Consider the following 21,187-nt stretch of genomic DNA (forward strand, 5'->3'; position numbering starts at 1 on the left):
AGAGAGGGTAAGAAGGAGATGCCATCAGCTTCAAGCCAACTTCTTCGTAAGGTGCACTCTGTCCTCAGCCGTCAGAGAACAATCTGGAAACAATCTGCTGAGCAGCTGCTCTCATCAACAAACTGTTTATTGTAAGAAAGTGGCTGGGTCAAAGGCTAAACATCAACCCGAGCTGAAAGCATACAGACCAAAAATCAATACCGTCCCTGCTAAAGAGACCCAGGACTTCGCATGCAGAAAAGAGTGGGTGAGGAACTCATGCTTAGTTCTGAAAGAGTGAGAGTTGGAACAAAACCCCCATATTTCAACATTCAGGGTTCTTCTGAGTGTTATTCTAACTGGCCACTTGCTGCTATTTGCAGAACGGCCTAGTAATGGGGGCTAAAATGTGGCATTCAACAGGGACATAGAAATCAACATTGCCCAAAAAGTTACAGGGGTTTACATCAGTTGTTTCTTTCTCAAAGTTGTTTTGCAACAGGACCAACGTGCTCATTATACACATGTGCTTATTATACACAGACACCACAGTCCATCTGTAAATATGTCTAATCGGAAACTGGAGGGCTGACTGGACATGAGATTGTATGAAGAGATTGTTTCATTTTAGGTATGACAGTGGAATTGTGATTATGTTTTTAAACAGAGCTCGTATCTTTCAGAGACACATACTAAAATATTCGCAGATGAGAGAACTGAAACGGTATCTGGGAATTCCTTCCAAATAATATTGGCGGAGAAGTGGGTAGAAAGAAGTGAAATAAGATTGGCCATAAATGGATAACTGTGAAGGAGAGTGATGAGTACAAAAGAATTCACTGCATTATTTATATTTACTTTTGTATATTTGAAATTTTCTATGAAATGTTTTCTTTTACTTTTGTGTAAAGTTCAACAGTCACTTTGAAAGAAAAAAGTTTTCTTAAATATAAGAAAAGTATTAACCTACCAAGGGAAATTAATTAAGTTATACACCATGGTATTGCTAGGTATCCAATTTGATGTTTTTGAGCAATGTCCGAGATATGGTTGTTATGTCCTGAGTTGAACGACGGAGAAGTAGAAAGAGAGGCTCAAAGTGTTCCCACTGCATATGTGCTCCAGCAAGCCAGCATGTGACACACAGACAAGACGGTTTCTTGTGGTTTAACTGCATTATGGAGCATGAGGACATACGTGAGCTGCTAGGAAAACCCAACTGTCATAAATAATGGGAACCAAGTTGTTAAAAGACAAGTTGGCATACAAATTTTGAAAATACAATTTCTTTGTAAATTTGAGGCTGCTATTGATAATTCTTAAATTAACAGCAAAATTAGAGAATTAGCCTGAAATAAATAAAAATAAACAGATAGCAAAACATTCTTTCATTGTGCTGAAATTAACTGTGAATATGTATCTATGATTTTAACTTGTATCAATATAAAGATGACAATGGTAATAATCACAAATTCTTAGAAAAGAATGCATTCAAGGGAACTGCTTAAAAAGTTAAATCTTTTTAGTCTGCTTGCTTTACCAAGGCCAGCATAAATACTGCAGAGAGTCCTGGAAAGGATGAGAAAGGTCTTCTTGTCTACTCTCCGTCCCAACAGAATAGAGAAGGGTTTGGCCATGAGAATTTGGTAACCCACCAGGCACGGTAGCTCATACCTGTAATGCCAGTACTTTGGGAGGCTGAGGTGGAAGAATTGTCTGGGCCCAGAAATTTGAGACCAGTTTGGGCAAAAAAGTAAGACTCCATCTCTACAAAACATAAAAGTAAATTAGCCGAGTATGGTGCTACGTGCCTGTAGTCCCCACTACTTGGGAGGCTGAGGTGGGAGATCACCTGAGCTCAGGAGTTCAAGGCTGCAGTGAGCCATGATCGTGCCACTGCACTTCAATCTGAGTGACAGAACAAGACCCTGTCTCAAGAAAAAAAAAAGACACCCACCCTAGTGGGAAGGTGGGGCAGAGATGGGGATGGTTAATGGATGCAAAAAAAAAAAAAAATAGAAAGAATGAATAAGACCTAGTATTTGATAGCACAACAGGGTGACTACAGTCAATAATTTAATTGTACATGCTCAAATAACTAAAAGAATATAATTTGTTTGTAACATAAAGGATAAATGCTTGAGGAGATAGGTACCCCATTTTATATGGTGTGATTATTACGCACAGCATGCCTGAATCAAAGCATCTCATGTACCCCATAAATGTATACACCTACTATGTACCTAATAAATTAAAATTTTAAAAAATGTTAAAAAGCCATCTACCCAGACAAACTCATTTGGCCAATGTGAGACACTACATCTAACTCCAGCATCACAGAAGGAAAAAATACACAGAGGAAAACCTTCGAAATTATAGACCTTTGACCTTTAAAGCATTTTATGAACGAAAAAGCTACAGAAAAACTTAAATCCTGAAATGTATCAAGGTTGCCTATAGGAAGTAATAATCTAGACAATCCTAGGCAGAGTCTGGCTATCCCCCCATCCCCAAATTAACCATCATTTTTTAATTTATGAAACTACTGTTTGCTGTTTTTTTTAAAAGGTATATTTTCTTATTCACGGAAATTAAAAACAGGAAGGGGGATCAGTGGTGCCGTCATTCAATTACTCTTCAGTGAACTGCTCTATGTAGGATTCATTTTTGTTCAGAAAAGAGAGCAACTTACCAAATGTTTACCTAGGGCATACAAAAGCAAACTCAGTAAGTTTTCTGAGAATATTCACTTTCAGCCGGGCACAGTGGCTCACGCCTGTAATCCCAGCACTTTGGGAGGCCGAGGCGGGCGGATCACAAGGTCAGGAGTCCGAGACCAGCCTGACCAACATGGTGAAACCCCGTCTCTACTAAAAATACAAAAATTAGCCAGGTGTGGTGGTGTGTGCCTGTAATCCCAGCTACTCAGGAGGCTGAGGCAGGAGAATTGCTTGAACCCAGGAGGCAGAGGTTGCAGTGAGCTGAGCTCTAGCCTGGGCAACAGAGCGACACTCCGTCTCAAAAAAAAAAAAGAAAAAAAAAGAACATTCACTTTCAACTTTAATTTTTTAAACTTTTCCTTAATGCATGTAAGAGGCAGGTTGATTTAAACTAAAAGTATTTATAGACCAGTGCCTCAGGAAAGCCTCATGGTGTGTGAAACTGATGACAAGGGTCCTATGATAACGCATGTTCAGGACCCAGCGATCTAGCTGACTGCTGATGGGCAACGCTGGTCTCCTTTCGCTCACACCTAGAATCTGAATCTCAGCCTCGGAGGTGCAACAGCACAGTGCCAAAGCAGCCCTCCTCTTCACCCACAGCCTCTGTCCCCTGCACTCAGACACACACACCAGAGACCCGCCAGAGACCCGCCAGAGACACGAACAGCTACATAACAAAATCGTGCTGTGAACCTCCCTGTGTCAAGGGAAAGTCCATTTCCCTTTTACCAGAAATCTCCAGACCCGCTACTCTAAGTCTTCTCTCACTCTCAGGGAGAAATGACCGCTCCACAAAGGCACGTTCTATCTCAACAATCTTATGTTTTTTTGTAGTTCTGGTTAAAACAGACATATGCACTTAAATAAATATATAAATGTATATGCATATATATTATCATAATAACTATATGTATTCATACGGTTGAAATTTTAAAAACTCAAATACCCTTAAAAATATCGATTAAAACAGACTCTGTTGTTTTAAATTAAAGACATGTTCCGCGATTCACGAAATAAAATTTGTGTTCTAGAATTTTTTTGTAAGGGACACTGGCTCCAATGATCAATGAGAACTGAAATTATAGTCTTTAACTCCAATATTTATTTTTTAGAAAAAAATATTTATCTTATTGACAAGTAAAAAATATGTACATTTCTGGTATACCACATGATGCTTTGACGTAGGTGTATGTTGCGGAACGTAAACTCCAGTATTCCTTCCACTGATTCTATTATTAAACGAAAGCCTAAAAGCGTTTTAAGAAAGAAAATACCCATGACACCAGCAGAGGGATAATGTAGAATTGTACTGGAAACATGCAGTACCTGGACAGCTGTGTGGCCAAACTTGGCACGCAGTACCTGGAGAGATGCAGCCACACACATGCAGCTACAACAAAATGAAGAAATCGGGAAGATCTCTCAGAAAAAAGGAGCCTTCCCTTTTTATCTCCAGGAGAAAGTGCCTGTGGGACAGACAGACAGACTAACCTTGGCCAAGTTTTCCTGCTTTCACGAGGAAGCCTGTGCAATCCTCCTGGTGCTGCCCAGCATCGGCTGAGCTCCAGCAGAGGAGCGCTCTCCTCGCACCCCAAGCTGTTTCTCCCCTTTCCACTCAGGCGGGGGAAACGGAGGATTAAACACCACTCAGGTCCACAAACTGCCTGTCAGTTTTGAGCCCCCCGAAACACTATGAACATTTTTCCAAGACCGTCAGTGCAAATCTCTGGGCGGCACTCTCAAATCATGAGCAATGCATGGAAACAAAATGTGTTCCCCAGCTATAATTCACATCCCAAGAACTGAAGGAGAACGTTTATTAAATGGGATTCGGGTCTCAGACCCCAACATTCCTGAGCTGACACTGCCAGCTCCGCGGCCCGGGAGCGCCAGACTCAAGGGTTCCCTGTCATCGCCAGGTGCCCCACCGCCGCACCCACCTCCAACTCTAGTCCTTGGCCCTGCACCTGATCACAGGAGCCCTTTGATCATGCTCTCTAACCCGGCACCAGTATGGGCTTATTCCTAGGATGTGTTTTTTTGAAGTTGGGAGACAAAAATCCACACGTGAGAGTGTTCTAAGCCCTTCTGGAGACAGCCTCCACCGCCTTCCCCGGGAGGTGAGGCCAGAATCCGTACCCGCTCACACATGGCAGCTATTAGGAAGCCCGGGTAGGAGACAAAAAGCATGTGGTCTTGGAGGACTTTTTTATTCCAAAAGAGGCCGTTTCCCATCCACAAGTTTGTGACTGCATAAATGGTAGCTATAAATAGACGGAGGAAAGAAAACCACGCTTCTTAGACGGGATGCTATCCCAAGAAGGAAAGTGCTGAGCGGGAATGTTCCCCCGGCCTCGGAGACCTTACCACCCCTTCCCCAGGCCAGACAGCAAAGGCTGCAACGCACAGAAGCCAGAATCATCACAGAACTAATTAAACATGGAAAACAACAAAAGCGTTTGTGCAGATTTCCCACAAGCACACATCTCTGTCCTGGGTATTTACTCTGCAGGCGCTGCTTTGAGGCACACTTGTGGAAACAAGATTCAGGTAAAAAGACAGGACACACAGTAGCTGAAAAGCCTTCTTCCCACAAAAATAAAACATTCTAAAGGCAGCACAGGAAAACCCCCCAAGTATGATTCCTTTTGCAATTCAACGTCAAAACCCATCATGTCGCCTTTTGCTATGGGTATTATGTTTGATAACAGGAAGTCAGTCAAAATGAACAAAAAATTTCCAGTGTAGGTGAAGGGCGAAGGAAGAAAGAAAGGAGAGAAAGAGGTATATGAAAGACCCTTAAAAACATTCATAGCTATAAAAGCTTTTAAATGTTTGCTTTAATCTGCCAGCTGCCTTTAGCTGGTGCCGTATTGTAAAACAGCCGCACAAGACCACAGCAGCCACATTTCAAAAGCTATTCAAGGTGCACCTGGAATTCTGACTTCCTCTCTAATCTGGATCTCTAAAAATTATTTTTAAACTGTATTTTAAAGTTATGCCTGAAGCTTCTCCATATTTATACATTCGAGACTCAGAACTAGGATTAAAAGTAGGAGAAGGGGAGGATTCCACATCAAATACTATGCTAAAACACGGCAGGCAAAGATTTTTTTTAAGTGGAGAATTCTAATTAACTCATTAGAAAAATACATGAAGCCAATGCGGTGGTTCACGCCTGTAATCCCAGCACTTTGGGAGGCTGAGGCGGGAGGATCACCTGAGGTCAGGAGTTTGAGACCAGCCTGGCCAACATGGTGAAACCCTGTCTCTACTAAAAATACAAAAAATCGCCGGGCATGGTGACAGGCACCTATAACCCCAGCTACTTGGGAGGCTGAGGCAGGAGAATCACTTGAACCCAGGAGGCAGAGGTTGCAGTGAGCAGAGATCACACCACTGCACTCCAGCCTAGGCGACAAGAGCAAGAGTCTGTCTCAAAAAAAAACAGAAACGAAAAATACATAAGCCTCTTCACTGTCCTGTAAGCCAGGTTCCTCTCCCGGGGGCAAGGACTCCTTCCCCACCCTGTCCTACTTATCAGGGTCACTGTGAGACCCACATGAGATGGCGACACAGGCAAAAAAAGCTTGGTCAACTGGAACGCATGCCACAAAGATGAGGAATTATCCCTCGTTTTCAGCAAACTTCTGCAGCAAGGCTTGTACTTAGCAGGCACACAGATGTTTGCTACATGAAGGGGCCAGTTAGAGTAGGAGGAACAACTGTGTGGTATATATGACTGAGTCTCAGTTTCTTCATAAAGCAACCAACATCTGAAAAACAGCTCCATCTCAGTATGTTCACGTATATCAAATCATCATGCTGCACACCTTAAATACATACAATAAAAAATAAACGTAACATAAAGGACTTCCCGGAGTAGAAGGGTCTGTACCCATTTTTTGATATGTTTACAAGTATCTAAACTAACCTTACCAACAAAACCTGCTTTTTATGGGGGGAAAAAGTTTCACAGTACAAATTCAGGGTTAAATCTAAAGGAAATGTCATAACTAGTTTTTGTTTTCAAGGACATATTATGCATTCCACAACTCCCCACTACCAAAATCACACACACACATCCCATGGTGATTGTGCCTGATTATTTCGGTAACAAACTCAGTTGTCGCTTCTTGCGACAGCTACATCTTGATCCCAAGGGTAAGGTAACTGGATGCAGGACCCCTGCTAAGAGTCCAGCCCGCTTCTATTTCTCAAGTCACCTACATACCATTAGCCACTGTTGGCCACGATGAACACCCACAAGGTTCCCAAGCTTTTTCATTTTGGAAAAAATCTTGCGCTCCCCAGATCCTAAGCGGATGTCCCAGACTATGGGAGCAATGCACAAGTTCTCTAGTTCCCCAAGGGGAAGGTGCCAACCTTCCTGGGGGTGCCACATCCAGTTCCCCAAGGTAAAGGTGCCGACCTTCTTGGGGGTGGCACATCCCACCCTATTCTGCTTCCTCTGGCCTCAGTGGGGGGATAAAAAGGGACCCACTGGCAGGCAACTCTGCAGGGGTGGAGGGTGGGAGGCTGGTTCTGTCACACACACAGGTTCAGGCCCCAGCCAGTCCCAACCCACCAGCTGCCCCTCCCCATGAGACCCTGCAGAGTGTGGCAGCCTGTGCTCTTTCTTTCTGCCATTGCTCTGGCAGAGATAAAATGGAAAATGGAACCCAGAGAAACAGAAACAAGGCAGCTAGCTTCTCAACTGGGAAAGAATTATGTTTTCTCTATAACATCAGATTTGATAGAAAATAAAATCTGTTAAAATGTTTCTATAAAATATAAAAGAATTATGTTTTTTCTGGTATTCTGTAAGGGAAAGAATTGTGTTTCTTCTATAAAATCAGTGTCTCTCAAAAACACTCATGTCCCAGCACAGTAAAGATGTATTGCTGCTAACTGCCTGTCACCCACTGGTGGCGGGAAGATGTGGTGGCCACCAGGTGATCTCACCCAGGACACCCCACAGTGAGCCATGTGGTGTATCAGTCTCTCACCCACCAACATCCGCAGAGAGGAAGCCATGGAGAGGTCCCCATATATATGGTCTTGGAGAAACAGTTCAAAGGGCTCTGCCAAGAAACTGGAACATCTAAGCAGTGGTAGGGCACTCAGGGGTACCTGTACCACCCACAGAAGCAAAGGGAGAGCTTCAGCTCGGAGGCCCCCACACACCAACTCAGAGCTCACAGTTAACCCTGGGAGTCACAGCTGTCACAGGCCATGAACAAGAGTCACATGTTTTACTATCAAAGCGAACCCTCTCTAAATAATATGTCAAATATTAATATTAACCACAGTATCGACACTTATATGAGATTCCCTGCCTCTTAACATTCAAGTGTGACCATGTGTGAGATGCCTTCAAAGTCCAGTGACATGCAGTCATTTGTTTTCAGTTTTTAATAACTAATCTGGCTCATTATAAAGTAACTAATAACAAATCACTAATTTGGCTTATTATATATACAATTATTATAGAAAATTTGGAAAATACAGAGAAAGTTTTAAAAGATTATTAAAATCACCCTTAAGCACTCCACCAGAAATACATCCTATATATACCAGATTTCCTTCCTTCCAGTATTGTTTCCTTTTTTTTTTTTTTTTTTTCCTTTTTGCAACAAGGTCTCACTCTCTGTTGCCCAGGCTGGAGTGCAGTGGCGCAATCACAGCTCACTACAGCCTCAACCTCCCTGGCTCAGGCAATCCTCCTGCCTCAGCCTCCTGAGTAGCTGGGACTACAGGTATGCGCCACCATGCCTGGCTAATTTTTGTATCTTTTGTAAAGAATACAAAATTCTGCCAGGTTGCCCAGGCTGGTCTCGAACTCCTGAGCTCGAGGAATCCACCTGCCTCGGCCTCCCAAAGCATTGAGATTATAGGCGTGAACCACTGCACCTGGCCCAGTCTTCTTTCTACGGAGATAGGTGTGTGGTAAACATGTGTTGGTGTGTTTGTTTTATGGTTTAACTTTTTGTCATTTTGCTGAGACCCAAATTTCAATCCTGCTCCTGGGAATCAAACGTGAAAGCCTTGGTCGGAGGAAGCCCAGCTCAGCCGCCCAGAGTCTGCACCTCAGCCAAGCCCTGCTTCCTCTTGGTGTCGTGCACAGTGACGCTGATGAAGTCACACATGACTGGGTTTTATAGTGGGAATCACACGCTACCATGGTGTTTGGGTATCGATGAAGGTCTCAGAGCACATCCTTCACAAATGCCAAGGGCTGACTGTCGTTGAGGCGAGTGTTTTTTCTCCTTGGGTCTTGGTGCTATTCTTTCCAGTTATATCACAGTAACAGAGAAGCACATAAATCTTCTGCGCTATTCGTCATAAAGAGCAAGTGTCAAGGCACCAAACTGTGTAAACACAGCTGCTACGCAGTAAAACTATTTAGATAACTAGCGTATTTATTTTGTTCTTTCATATCCCATACTATAATAGTACCTAGGACACAGTAAATGTTGAATGAAAGATGAATATTATTAACTGGGACATTGAAACGATTTCTGCAGACCCAAAAGAAAGTGCCACCAATATAATGGAAAGCTATAAAACTATACTATGTGAAACTGATATAGAGAGAAAAAAATTAAATCTCTGAAGAACAACTTTATAGTTCTAGGGGCCTGTATGCCAGGCAGCCTAGCTCAGCAGCGACACCCTGTGGTAAGAGATCTTTGATTCCTGGCAACAGAGTATCTTGCAGGGCACAGGAAGCAGAAAGCCAGCCCAGGCATCCAATCCCTAAGGCAGGCGATGAGCCTAATGGACAGGCAGGATTTAGCAGATGACTGGGTGCCAAGATCCTCTCCACGGAACATAATTCCATGGGGATGACTGAGATCTGTTAAGTAGGGATGCTGGAAAGAAAACCAAATATAAAGTACAAACCCAATTCCATTCCCAGTCTCTGTGGTCCAGATCTATAAATACTGACCCATAGCCCAGTGACTAGGCACAGGAGGAATTCAGCTGCCTCCGGAAAGACCATCTCAGGCAGTGCATATCCACCTTCAAATTCATTTGCACCATAATCCTTTAGAGAACTTATATTCCAAGAAGACATCATATAAAACTTTGAATTCTGCCATTTCCTTCTCTAGCAGATTCAAGGACACCTAAGCAGAGTTAATAAACATTAAGAGGCTGGGCATGCCATGACTGTAATCCCAACATTTTGGAAAGCCAAGGCAGGCAGATTGCTTGAACTCTGGAGTTCAAGACGAGCCTGGCCAACATGGCAAAACCCTGTCTCCACAAAAAGTATTAAAAATTAGCCAGGCATGGTGACACACACCTGTAGTCCCAGCTACTCGGGGGGCTGAGGTGGGAGGATCGCTTGAGCTTGGGAGGTTGAGGCTGCAGTGAGCCGTGACTGCACCACTACACTCCAGCCTGGGCAACGGAGCAAGACCCCGCCTCAAAAACTAAAAATAAACATTAAGAAATGAGGATATGTACAACATACACATACTCATTCCATTCCTTAGGCTGCCAAAGTAAAGCAGAATTCAGTCAGAAATAAGTAGCTGAGAGGAAAGTAGTCCACAGTACAGATATTCAAGAAAATCAACAAGGCCAAGTGGAGGGCCCACAATAGGAAGTGAACATTTCTGAAAATAATTATTTTCCAAAGTTATTATGTAATAAGGGGCTTAGTAGGGAGTGTCCATGTATGTGTATACAGAGCAAATATTTGCTTTAATCACGTTCAAGCATTTCATTCCCAAAGTTTGTGAAGGGGAAAATGAATACTCCCTTAATTGATCAATGAACAGGTGAAAATGTATCACCTCCCACTGCCCCAGGCTGTTTAAAAAACCAGAAGGACAAAAACGTGAAGCGTCTGTTGTGTGCTTGAATATAAGCAGACCCATGACACAAAGCCCCGACTTGGGTATTTTAGGTTATACTCATCCTAAATACACCAGAAATGCCAAGAGTTCCAAACTTCCACTCACAGGAGAATAACCGGGGGCGGGGTCACTCTTCCTATCCACTGCTCTGTCCAAGAGTCTGGAGGTCAAGTTCGAAGACCAGCATGATCTGAACTCTGAGAAAGGGCAAGGAGCTGTGCCAAGGGCAAGGCCAAGCCACCTCACTCCCTGACTTCCCCAGTTGGGAGCCTCAGAGCAGGCACTCGCTAAGGTAGCCAGCCCCAGCCCTCCATCCCCAGGAAAACACTGACAGAGAAGGTCTAGGGGAGTGGCAGTGCTCTCAGATTTTCTATCTGTCTTCTCCAAGTGAGCCCATCACACCCAGATAGCTCACAGCTCTGCTCTCCTCCAAAAACTAAGGGACACAGTGTAACACAAAAGAAAGTGCCTCCTTTTTAAAAAATGTTGGGATGAGAGGTATAATTTGTTCGTTTCAAGAGAAAAGTAGGTAAGTTTAGTGTTTAAAGTCACCTAGACTATTGGATGTTTGCAGAAACTACGTGGTTATGTCACCAAACTCACAAATTTGTCTGTTCAGAGAAGACAACAGAAATAGACAAAATAATTTGTCACAATGACTATGAAACTGACAGCATGGCCGAGCAGGGGGATTAGCAAGAACACACACCTGGAGAATCTGGCAACCTGCCCAAAACCAGGTATCAATCACAGGCAGCAAGTGCAGGCACTGGCCACGAGAATTGCCGACCACATTCCCAGTTCCGTGGGCATTTTCCTGTTAGACACGACTCACAGACGTGAAACCCAGAGCGCTGTTGCCACAAGATGGCAGACATTAGCACAAATGTCATTGTTCCAAAGATTTGCTGAAAGCAGCCCAAATCAAATGCTTTCAATCCCAAATGAATACAATTACAGTTTCTGAATATACTCTTGACACAGGGACCCTCTTCCCCCCAACGCGGAAAGGGCCACACCTACAGACTTAACACCTTTCTAAACTCTACCAGTCATCCCTCCCTTATACATAACCCTCCCCCGACAAAATGAGTATGTGCACATCTTGAAGATGATTTCCAAACCCGAAGTCAAAACAGAAATGAAAAATCAAAACCAACCAAAATAAAACAGTTAAGGCAACGGGTCGCCACTGTGAAGAGGGCCACGTCGTGGTGCGCTCTGCCCGCTGAGCCCACAACTCACCTCCACAGCTGACAGCAAGTAAAGAGGAGTTAAGGCAGGAACTTGTTTCATGTCACAGCTGAGGCCAAGGGTTGTCAGAATCTCTCTAAGGACTTCGTATCTTCTAAAATTGCTTGACTTAAGCAAGTTAAAATCTTCTGGAGCTTGCACTATGTCGGAGCTCGGAGGTAGTTCCAAGTGCACCTGAAGGGAAAACATAGCACTATATAAACGGGGGGCACACACAGGCAATAAGAAAAACAGTTTCTTTTTTCTTTTTCTTTCCTTTTTTTAAAATTTAGAGACAGGATCTTATTATGTTGCCCAGGCCGGTCTTGAACTCCTGGGCTCAAGCGATCCTTCTGCCTCAGCCTCCCAAAGTGCTGGGATTACAGGTATAAGCCACCGCACCCGGCCAAAAAATTTCTTTACCAGTTTTCTTCTCCAAGTGAGCACATCATACCCAGATAGCTCATAGCTTTGCTCTCCTCTGAAAATTAAGGGACACAGTATAACCCAATAGAGAAAACTTGAACCTGAATTTTTCTAATTATCAATATCAATAGCATACAAACTCTGAAGCTGAATATCTGGAAAGTCATGGCCAACAAGAAAATGATTCCAAAGAGCCTGTTCAAATCCTGGTTGTCAGGCAGAGAGGCCATGGTGGAAATGACCCTAGACAGTCATCATCTCTCTCCATGTTCCACACTCATCAGTCATATGACCTTCCGCAAGTTACTTAACTTGGTTATAGGAATAAAATAGTTAGGGCCGGGCACAGTGGCTCATGCCTGTAATCCCAGCACTTTGGGAGGCCAAGGCAGGCGGATCACCTGAGGTCAGGAGTTCAAGACCAGCCTGATCCACATGGAGAAACCCTGTCTCTACTAAAAATACAAATGTAGTCAGGCGTAGTTGCATGTGCCTGTAATCCCAGCTACTCAGGAGGCTGAGGCAGAAGAATGGCTTGAACCCGGGAGGCGGAAGTTGCGGTGAGCTGAGATCATGCCATTGTACTCCAAACTGGGGAACAAGAGCAAAAACTCCATTTAAAAAAAAAAAAAAACAACCTAGAAAGACAGCTGTGCTGAAAACCTAATTGCTAGTGAGCTCAGGGAGGCAAATGGCTCACGCTGGAAACTTCCATTTGGCCTACTAGCCATAAATGGAAAACAATACCTGGGAAGAGAGCAGCCTTATTCATCATTTTAAGAGAGTTTGCAGAAGGCTGGGCATAGTGGCTCACACCTGTAATCCCGACACTTTGGAAGGCCGAGATGGTAGGATTGCTTGAGCCTAGGAGTTTCAGACCAGCCTGGGCAACACAGTGAGACCCTGTCTCTACAAAAAATACAAAAATTAGCCAGGCGTGGGTGGTGCACCTGTAGTCCCAACTACTTGGGAGGCTGAGCTGGGAGGATCCCTTGAACTCAGGAGGTTGAGGCTGCAGTGAGCCATGATCGTGCCAGTGCACTCCAGCCTGGGCAACAGAGTGCGACCATTTAAAAAAAAAAGAGAGAGAGAGTTTGCAGGAATTCAAAACATCAGGTCCTTGAATAATGTTGTTTCACTCAAAATCATTTTGTTATGATGTTGATGAGGGGAAAAAGAAATCACTTCCCAGCCGGGGCCACCCTCTGTGGGTCTGCAAACTCTCCCCATGTCTGCCCCGGTTTTCTCCAGATTCTCCATTTTCCCCCCACATCCCCAAGCTGTGCACATTAGGTGAACTGATGCGTCTACATGGTCCTGGTCTGAGCAAGTGTGAGTGCAGATGTGAGTGTGCCCTGCGATGGGTGGGCATCCCGGTCAGGGCTGGCTCCCCAACCAGTGCCCTGAGCTTCCAGGCTGAGCTCCAGCCACGCGGCCACCCACCATGCTGAACTGAAATAATTAGGTAAATAATTATCTTGTGTTTTTATTAATCTTTCTTAAATGTACATACAACTCATATGTATTTCAATGTTTCAGTGTTTTGTCCTTTATTTAGAAGTCTGGTGATGTCTTTGTGACCAGAAATACGCCATGGGAACTGACTTCTTGTTTCTATCAATTAGCCTGTGGTAACATTGGTTTCAGTGTATGTCATTTCACTTAAGTGTGCAGTTTCCAAGAACCGATCAACAGCTTTAAGTGAGGACTTACTGAGGGAGGAGTAGGATTTCTTGGACACCAGAAAGGCCTTTCCTCCCACCCTCCTTCCCCTGATTGAATTTTAAGATTTGGAACTTCACCTAGTTACTTCAGGCTTTGTTGTCTAGTTAAAACTTAAAATATCTCCACCTATCAACAGCCTCTGTCTTGGGATGAAGGAACTTACTGGAACCTCTAGCTCCCCTGAGATCAGATTTTAAATGAGCATTAGAGCCTGGAGGTTGCCAGAACACTGAGTACCCAGAAAAGCAAACTGAGCTCGTCTGACTTATTTTGTTTCAGCTTTGCCTACTGTATGCAAAGCTTCTAGCCTGATACTATAGAAGTATTATGAAAATAAAAAGCATAGTGCCAGCTTTCAGGCGACTTAAAATCTCTCAGTTCCCACCCACACCTTAACCAAGCCAAATATACTAACCAAATGTTAAAAGTTGAGGCCTGGCTGAGTGTGGTGGCTCACCCCTATAATCCCAGCACTTTGGCAGGCCGAGGCGGGAGGATCACTTGAGGCCAGGAGTTTGAGATCGGCCAGCCAACATGGTGAAACCTCATTGCCACTAAAATTAAGACAAAAATCAGCTAGGCGTGGTGGCGCATGCCTGTAATCCCAGTTACTTGAGAGGCTGAGGCACAAGAATCACTTGAACCTGGGAGGTGGAGGTTACAGTGAGCTGAGATCGTGCCAGTGTACTCCAGCCTGGGTGACAGAGTGAGACTCTGGCTCAAAAAAGAAAGGTTGAGGCCAATCAGAAAAGGTCTGCAGGACACCGTCCAACATGGTCCCCAAACCACAGCTGGCTGGCTGCAGGCTGGCTGCTTCCTCTAAGACCAAGCACGCCGATCGGGGGCAACAGGTCAGGTGGGCCTGTTTCTAGATAGCCCGGGAGAGGGGAAGAGGCAGAAAAGCAAAACCCTCTGAAGAATCCGTATCCTCACCTGAGGTCAGGATTTCGAAACCAGCCTGACCAACATGGTGAAACCCCATCTCTACTAAAAATACAAAAAAAAATAGACGGGCCTGGTGGCGCATGCTTGTAATTCCAGCTACTTGGGAGGCTGAGGCAGGAGAATCACTTGAACCCAGGAGGCAGAGGTTGCAGTGAGCCGAGATGTGCCACTGCACTCCAGCCTGGGCAATAAGAATGAAACTCCATCTCAAAAAAAATAAAAATAAAAAATCCGTATCCTACTCAGTGCGCTTCTACCTTAAATGTGCACCTCTCCCCTATGGTGGACAAAGTTATGCCAATGTAGACTAACAGCACAGTGGCAGGACCCGTTTAATTCACTTGAGCACATGGCTATTCCAGAGATTAACCCTTACAGGTGGCAGAAATGAAGTAAGTCAAGTTCTGTTCCCACCAGAGCCGAAGGGATGAGAGAGGTGCTCGAATGAATGCATGTGGACTTGCTGGTCAGGGCAAATACACAGAGTAGCCAAGACGCACATGCAGTGAATTATATTAACTCATTTTCACATGAGAACAATGCCAGGATGGAAAACAGAATGGCGCTACAAGCGGGAGGAGTTCCCAGAGACAAGGAGGAAGACGGCTGCTGAAACCCCGAGAACTGCTTGGTTTCACTGTCTTATGGTTTCAAGATGTAGGTGCTTCTACAATGGAAACCAGAAAAGAGGCCACCTCTGGTTCTACGCTCCCAATGAGCAGGGAGAAATGGCACGCCAGAGTGTGTGGGTGGCAGATTTGTACTCCTTGTCCACAGAGGTACTGGACTAGAGTCTCATCCTCTGGGTGTAATCCTGTTACCATAATGACAGGTCTATTTCTGTAACTTGGCCTTCCTGTAAAAATAAGACTTTTTAGTTGGACCGAAAACCAGAACTTAAAAAATGTCTCCAGCCACAAATGCGGGGAGAGGGTGATACTGGCATCTAGTGGGGAGAGACCAGGGATGCTTCTCCGCAGCAGAAAATGCACAGGACTGTTTCTCACCACGAAGAATTATCTGACCCAAAATGTCAATAGTGCCATGGTTGAGAAACTCTGCCATCAAAGGCGACCCACTGCTGCCATGTGCTAAGCTAAACAAGAAAACAAAATCTTTTAAAATCCATTTTAGAGATTTTCTGTGGACAACTTTATGGCAAACTCCTGGTCTATTTGACAGTCAAATGTCAGCATTAATCCACAGCCTCAAGTTTTCCCTGCAAACTTGATCAGTACAGCGAAAATACAAACATTTCCTCTCTTTCTTTATTATTATGAATGGCAAAGGCATCAAATCTGTAGCTTACTTGGCTGGGACACCAGTGCCTAGGGTGCAGCTGTGTTCTGCCCTTGAAATACTTTACCTCCTCTTATTGGGTTACATCATTACTAGATTTATTACAAAAGTGAAGACTATGAAATTGAACAGGGAAAGAGGAAACTAACCAGCCTGTGATAATATTTATTTTTTGATCTCAGTAAGGTATCACAGAGACACAGGCCTGTGGAGAAAACTGTGACCCTGTCACACAGAAGACTGGAAGTCATTTAAAATCAAAAATGACATTCTAATCCTCTGAATCTGATTTGTGAAGCTGCATCATATTGCCTTTTTTTCCTAGGGCAATACACTGCAGTATCAAATTTTATGATAGTAATGGGGTCAATTTAAATGGTGCAGCAAGCAGATTTGCTATGTAACTCAGAGAAATGAATCACAACAGTGCCAGATCAATTTTCTAGTACAAGTCTGTGCTCAGGGGTGGTAAAATTCACTCTTCAAAACTGAAATATGGCTCTAGGAAGTTGGGTTTTTAAGTGGATTTTCTGAGAATATGCAGTTACTATAGTTACCATATTTGCAGAGAAAAAGATAAGAGGAACATTTATTACGCCTCCAAATGCTAATTCATGTGGTCTGCAGCACTGCAGGAAACCTGCTTGGGTTGTATGCGTTCATCTGTCCTAATGTCCGAATTCCTTAATTTTAAGCATCTCTGCTTAAAATGTAGGTGCAGTAAAGAAACAAATATATACTCCCTGGAAAAAATGTTTGGTCAGAAAATTCAAGAAACTTAGCTTTCAGGAGAACTGGAAAAAGACAAGGCATTACAAAATGAAAACAAAACAAAAAAGAAACAATTCTCTAACTCAGTAAAAAGATCCCTATAATAAAACAAAATCAATTACACTTATCTTGGGAACTCTCCTGGACAAAATATCTACATCTGCTTAATTTCTCCTTAGAGCATTAAATCCTTAAGGACAAGTGAACGTTCGTCTAACTCTAATGAAAACCTTTTCCCCTAAGGATTAAAAGATTTGGAGTCAATGATAAGGAATTCTGAAATAGTCCATCCGCTACCGTTTGCTTAAACAAACAAAAAGCTAAAAGGAAAAAGAAGATGGAATAAAAGGAAAAAAAAAAAAGAGCCAAAGGATCTCCTAAGCAAGAAAAACAAATTAGCATTTTCCTTTCATCCTCTTTCCATTTTTCCCCTACCTATGTATTAGTATGCCACAAATCTCAGTACCTTCAATATTCTCTTATTTCAAGTTTTTCTTCAGCACTTGGAAGAGTGACAAAACATAAGAAAGGAATTGGGACGCTGAAGATGTTTTTAACACAAACTACCTTGGCAATCAACTACAGTATTTCATCGCAGCGGTCACTGACGTCTAGAATCACTACCCTGATGGTTTCAACTTCCTACATTAAATAAAGGATCAATTATATTAACCAAGGAGTGCTCTAAGGCAAGAAAGCAGACCAATGTATTTGAGAAAGATCATTACTAGTAAAGAACAAAACAAGAATTTTCTGACTAAGCCTGAGTTAACCAGCAAGCTCATTTAACCCGGACACCTGTCTTGTTCCTCCCTCACAAGTCTTTTGGTTAATCAGGGTATTCAAGAAAGCCCTAAACTAAACTCAACTTTCTGCTCACTATCAGCAAAAGCTCCCAGGCAACAGTCAAAAACAGCGCACAGCACACAAGCTCCTGAAACTTTTAAGCGTGTAGCTTTAAAAGACATATTCCCTCTCAAAGATACCCACAGATACCCAAAGATCACCAAATCCATGCTGCCCTGAGTACCTGGCAAAGAACAGCTTCTCCCCCGCGAGTTCCAAAAGGCACATGCACAATCATCCTGTCCTTGTCATCATTCTCCAGGTGGCCCTGGAGCCCGCCGGGGCTGAGCCGGACGGGGCCTTCCTGGTACCTGCAGCCACTGCTCAAGACGCTGAGCTTCACCTCGCTCTGATCAGCCTTGGAGAAAACCAGGTTCTGGACTGTCTTCCGCAGTGCATCCTTGCTTGTCACCTGAAAGCCACCAAAGGTGAAGGACGAAGACAGGCCCAACACCTTCCCTCCCTGAGAAAGATAGGCCATGAACTTCTGGTACAGGTCTTCAGGAATGGACTCCCTGGTAGCAATGACCAACAGCAGACAGTTGTCCATCCACGGGTCTCTGAGAGCACTGTCCTCCAGCAAGTGGTAGAGAACGTAACTGTCAATGTCCACACAGTCAGCCAGCACGGACCGGACCTCATGGAACCGGCCGAGGGCTTCCTGGGAGTTGGAGCCCACATAGAGGAGGATGTTAGGTGCCTTTCCTGTGGGGTTGACTCTTCTCCCTTCTCTTGCAGGGGAGGTCTCATCAGCAACACTCTCCAAACTGCTGCTATAATCGTAGGGAAGGTCTGGAATGTTCTCGGCAGATGCAAACTTGACTGACTCAATGGTGCTGTTCTCAAGTTCCAGACACTCGTGGCAACTAGACAGATGGAGGTGATAATGCTCAATGGGGCCCCCTCCCCTGTCACTGTCCCCAGCAGGCTCACTCCCAGAGGCACTGCCTCTCCTTTGTTTGGGTTCTTCACCAAGAGCCTTTGGGTCATCTCTGCCAACGTGCTCCATACCGTCCTGCTCAGGCTTAATCTCAAGAGAAGGTTCAGGCTTCGGCTCTAGGATCTGGGCTTGCTTGTTTGAGGCCTGATCCTTAACTTCCTTCAGAGTGGAGTTCTGCAAGCGCACCGCTAAGGCACAAACAGGAGAGAGGGAGAGAATTAATCAACACTTCTTGTGTGACACGTAGCTCATCTGAAGAATCTCATGACCCTCTCTGCATTCTGGGACTTACATTCCAGGACAGCCACTGGCACGGCTCCCACCTGCATCCCCCCTCAATCCGGGGGCATCCTTTGGAAACACTAACTGTTCCTACCTAAAGACCCCAAGTGAAATCAGCAGTTTGCCCAACAGCTTTTACACCTATTGGAGAACCTAAGACCCTCTTACGGAATGGTGAGGAAAGTGAGATTCAGAGAGGTGCTTTTGCCTCCTTACTCACAGAGTCTATTTCTTGGGTGTTACTCTCCTTTACAATAATGAAACTGAGCAATAAAAAAGGACACATATCTAGAGTCCACCCCAGCACGCCCCAGTGAAATGTCACTCTCAGGACATGCCATAGGATCAATGGGAGAAGATTCTTCCCAGTATCTTGTCTCAGGACTGGAACATAAGTTGACAATCACTAATTCAAAAACATTTATCAAGCACTTGCTACGTGTCAGATATGGTAGTGGAGACATGTACGAGGTGATTCTGGATATTAAGGGATTTACATGAACTTCCAGAGCTGATAAGCGACATTTATTTGCCCATGAGATGAAAGAAGACATTCATAGACATAAAAAGCCTGCTTTTAAGTCTAATTAAGGAAGAACAGTTTGTGTTTCCTGAAAAACGATTTGTCCCAAAAAATTGTGATACATATATTTTCAGTAAAAAGCTGTTTGATTTAGAACTTCATAGTAACACTAGCTATGCTTCCCACTCAGTCAGAACTGTAGTCCAGACACTAGTTATACTGTATTAAACTATGTGGAATAAATATTATATGGGTTCTGAATTTGAATGCCACCTCATGAGCAATGCAGTCATGAAACATTCTTGTTTAAGAAATTTAATAAGCACTAAAAATGTACCCTGCAGCCCCCCAAAAAAATCTTGACACGTGCATGAATTGTATATTATTATAGTAAAATCAAACCTGTTGACTGAATTACACTGAAACTAAGCATAGCCCTCATGTCATACCAGTAAGAGTGCTCAACAGTCCTTAAGCTAATAACCTATAGTGTCCCACTATGATAAAAGCAGGGCCTCACTTTGTCACCCACATGGGAATGCAGTGGCATGATCATGGCTTACGGTAGCCTCAACCTCCCAACTCAAGTGATCCTCCCATCTCAGTCTCCCAAGAACCCGGGACCACAGGCATGCACCACCACACCCAGCTAATTTTTTGTTTGTTTGTTTGTTTGGAGACGGGTGTCTATGTTGCCCAGGCTGGTCTCAAGCTCCTGGGCTCCAAGCGATCCTCCTGCCTCGGCCTTCCAAAGTGCTGGGATTACAGGCATAAGCCACTATGCTTGGCCAATAAAAACATTTTCTAAAGTTACTTACACATAATCTTTTGGGGTACCAGTCCATTATCCATGTGGAGTCTATCTTCCATGAATGCCACCCCCAGCTTGCTGAAGTTGTCCACACTTGCTTCAGCAATTAGCCGATAAGGATCCCCAGGTCTGCAAGCTAATGGCAAACAACAGTCTGACCACTTGACAATCTGAGAAAAAGCAGGAGAGGGAGGCGATGGGAAAAGACAGGTTGAGATTTTTCTTCTCTAAAATAACCAGATACTTTATTTTTCTGTTGAGGCTCCTATCACTAAATTATAGTCATTAATAACAAATTACTGGATACTACATTTTATTAATATCAGAGTTGTTTTGAATCAAACATTCTCATCTCTACCTGACAACAGTGCTTACAAAACACTAAATATAACTCTCTCATTTAAAAGTAACTGAAGTCGGCCGGGCGCGGTGGCTCAAGCCTGTAATCCCAGCACTTTGGGAGGCCGAGACGGGCAGATCACGAGGTCAGGAGATCGAGACCATCCTGGCTAACACGGTGAAACCCCGTCTCTACTAAAAAAATTTAAAAAACTAGCCAGGCGAGGTGGCGGGCGCCTGTAGTCCCAGCTACTCGGGAGGCTGAGGCAGGAGAATGGCGTAAACCCGGGAGGCGGAGCTTGCAGTGAGCTGAGATCCGGCCACTGCACTCCAGCCTGGGAGACAGAGCGAGACTCTGTCTCAAAAAAAAAAAAAAAAAAAAAGTAACTGAAGTCTCCACCTTTTTAGGGAACTAAAAGATAAAGGGACATTCCCCACACACCAGAAAAGTATCATGCTGCCCTTTAAAAACAG

General features: G+C 44.0%; 1 protein-coding gene across 6 annotated transcripts in view; it reads right to left on the bottom strand.

The window, feature by feature from the left end:
- HLCS (holocarboxylase synthetase) overlaps positions 1-21,187 on the bottom strand; it is a 255,067-nt gene that overhangs the window by 175,219 nt on the left and 58,661 nt on the right. For 4 of the 6 annotated variants that reach the window (XM_030915743.1, XM_030915741.1, XM_010384694.2 and 1 more), the window contains 3 exons: positions 20,382-20,544; positions 18,003-18,946; positions 11,819-12,001 (listed from right to left, as the gene is read on the bottom strand). In XM_030915743.1, the coding sequence (XP_030771603.1) occupies positions 11,819-12,001; positions 18,003-18,946; positions 20,382-20,544 (1,290 nt within the window). The remainder of the gene's footprint in view (positions 1-11,818; positions 12,002-18,002; positions 18,947-20,381; positions 20,545-21,187) is intronic. The other 2 variants (XM_030915745.1, XM_030915742.1) reach the window with 2 other exon arrangements.

This window comes from Rhinopithecus roxellana, chromosome 13 (assembly GCF_007565055.1).
Source record: "Rhinopithecus roxellana isolate Shanxi Qingling chromosome 13, ASM756505v1, whole genome shotgun sequence".
Taxonomy (NCBI): domain Eukaryota; kingdom Metazoa; phylum Chordata; class Mammalia; order Primates; family Cercopithecidae; genus Rhinopithecus; species Rhinopithecus roxellana.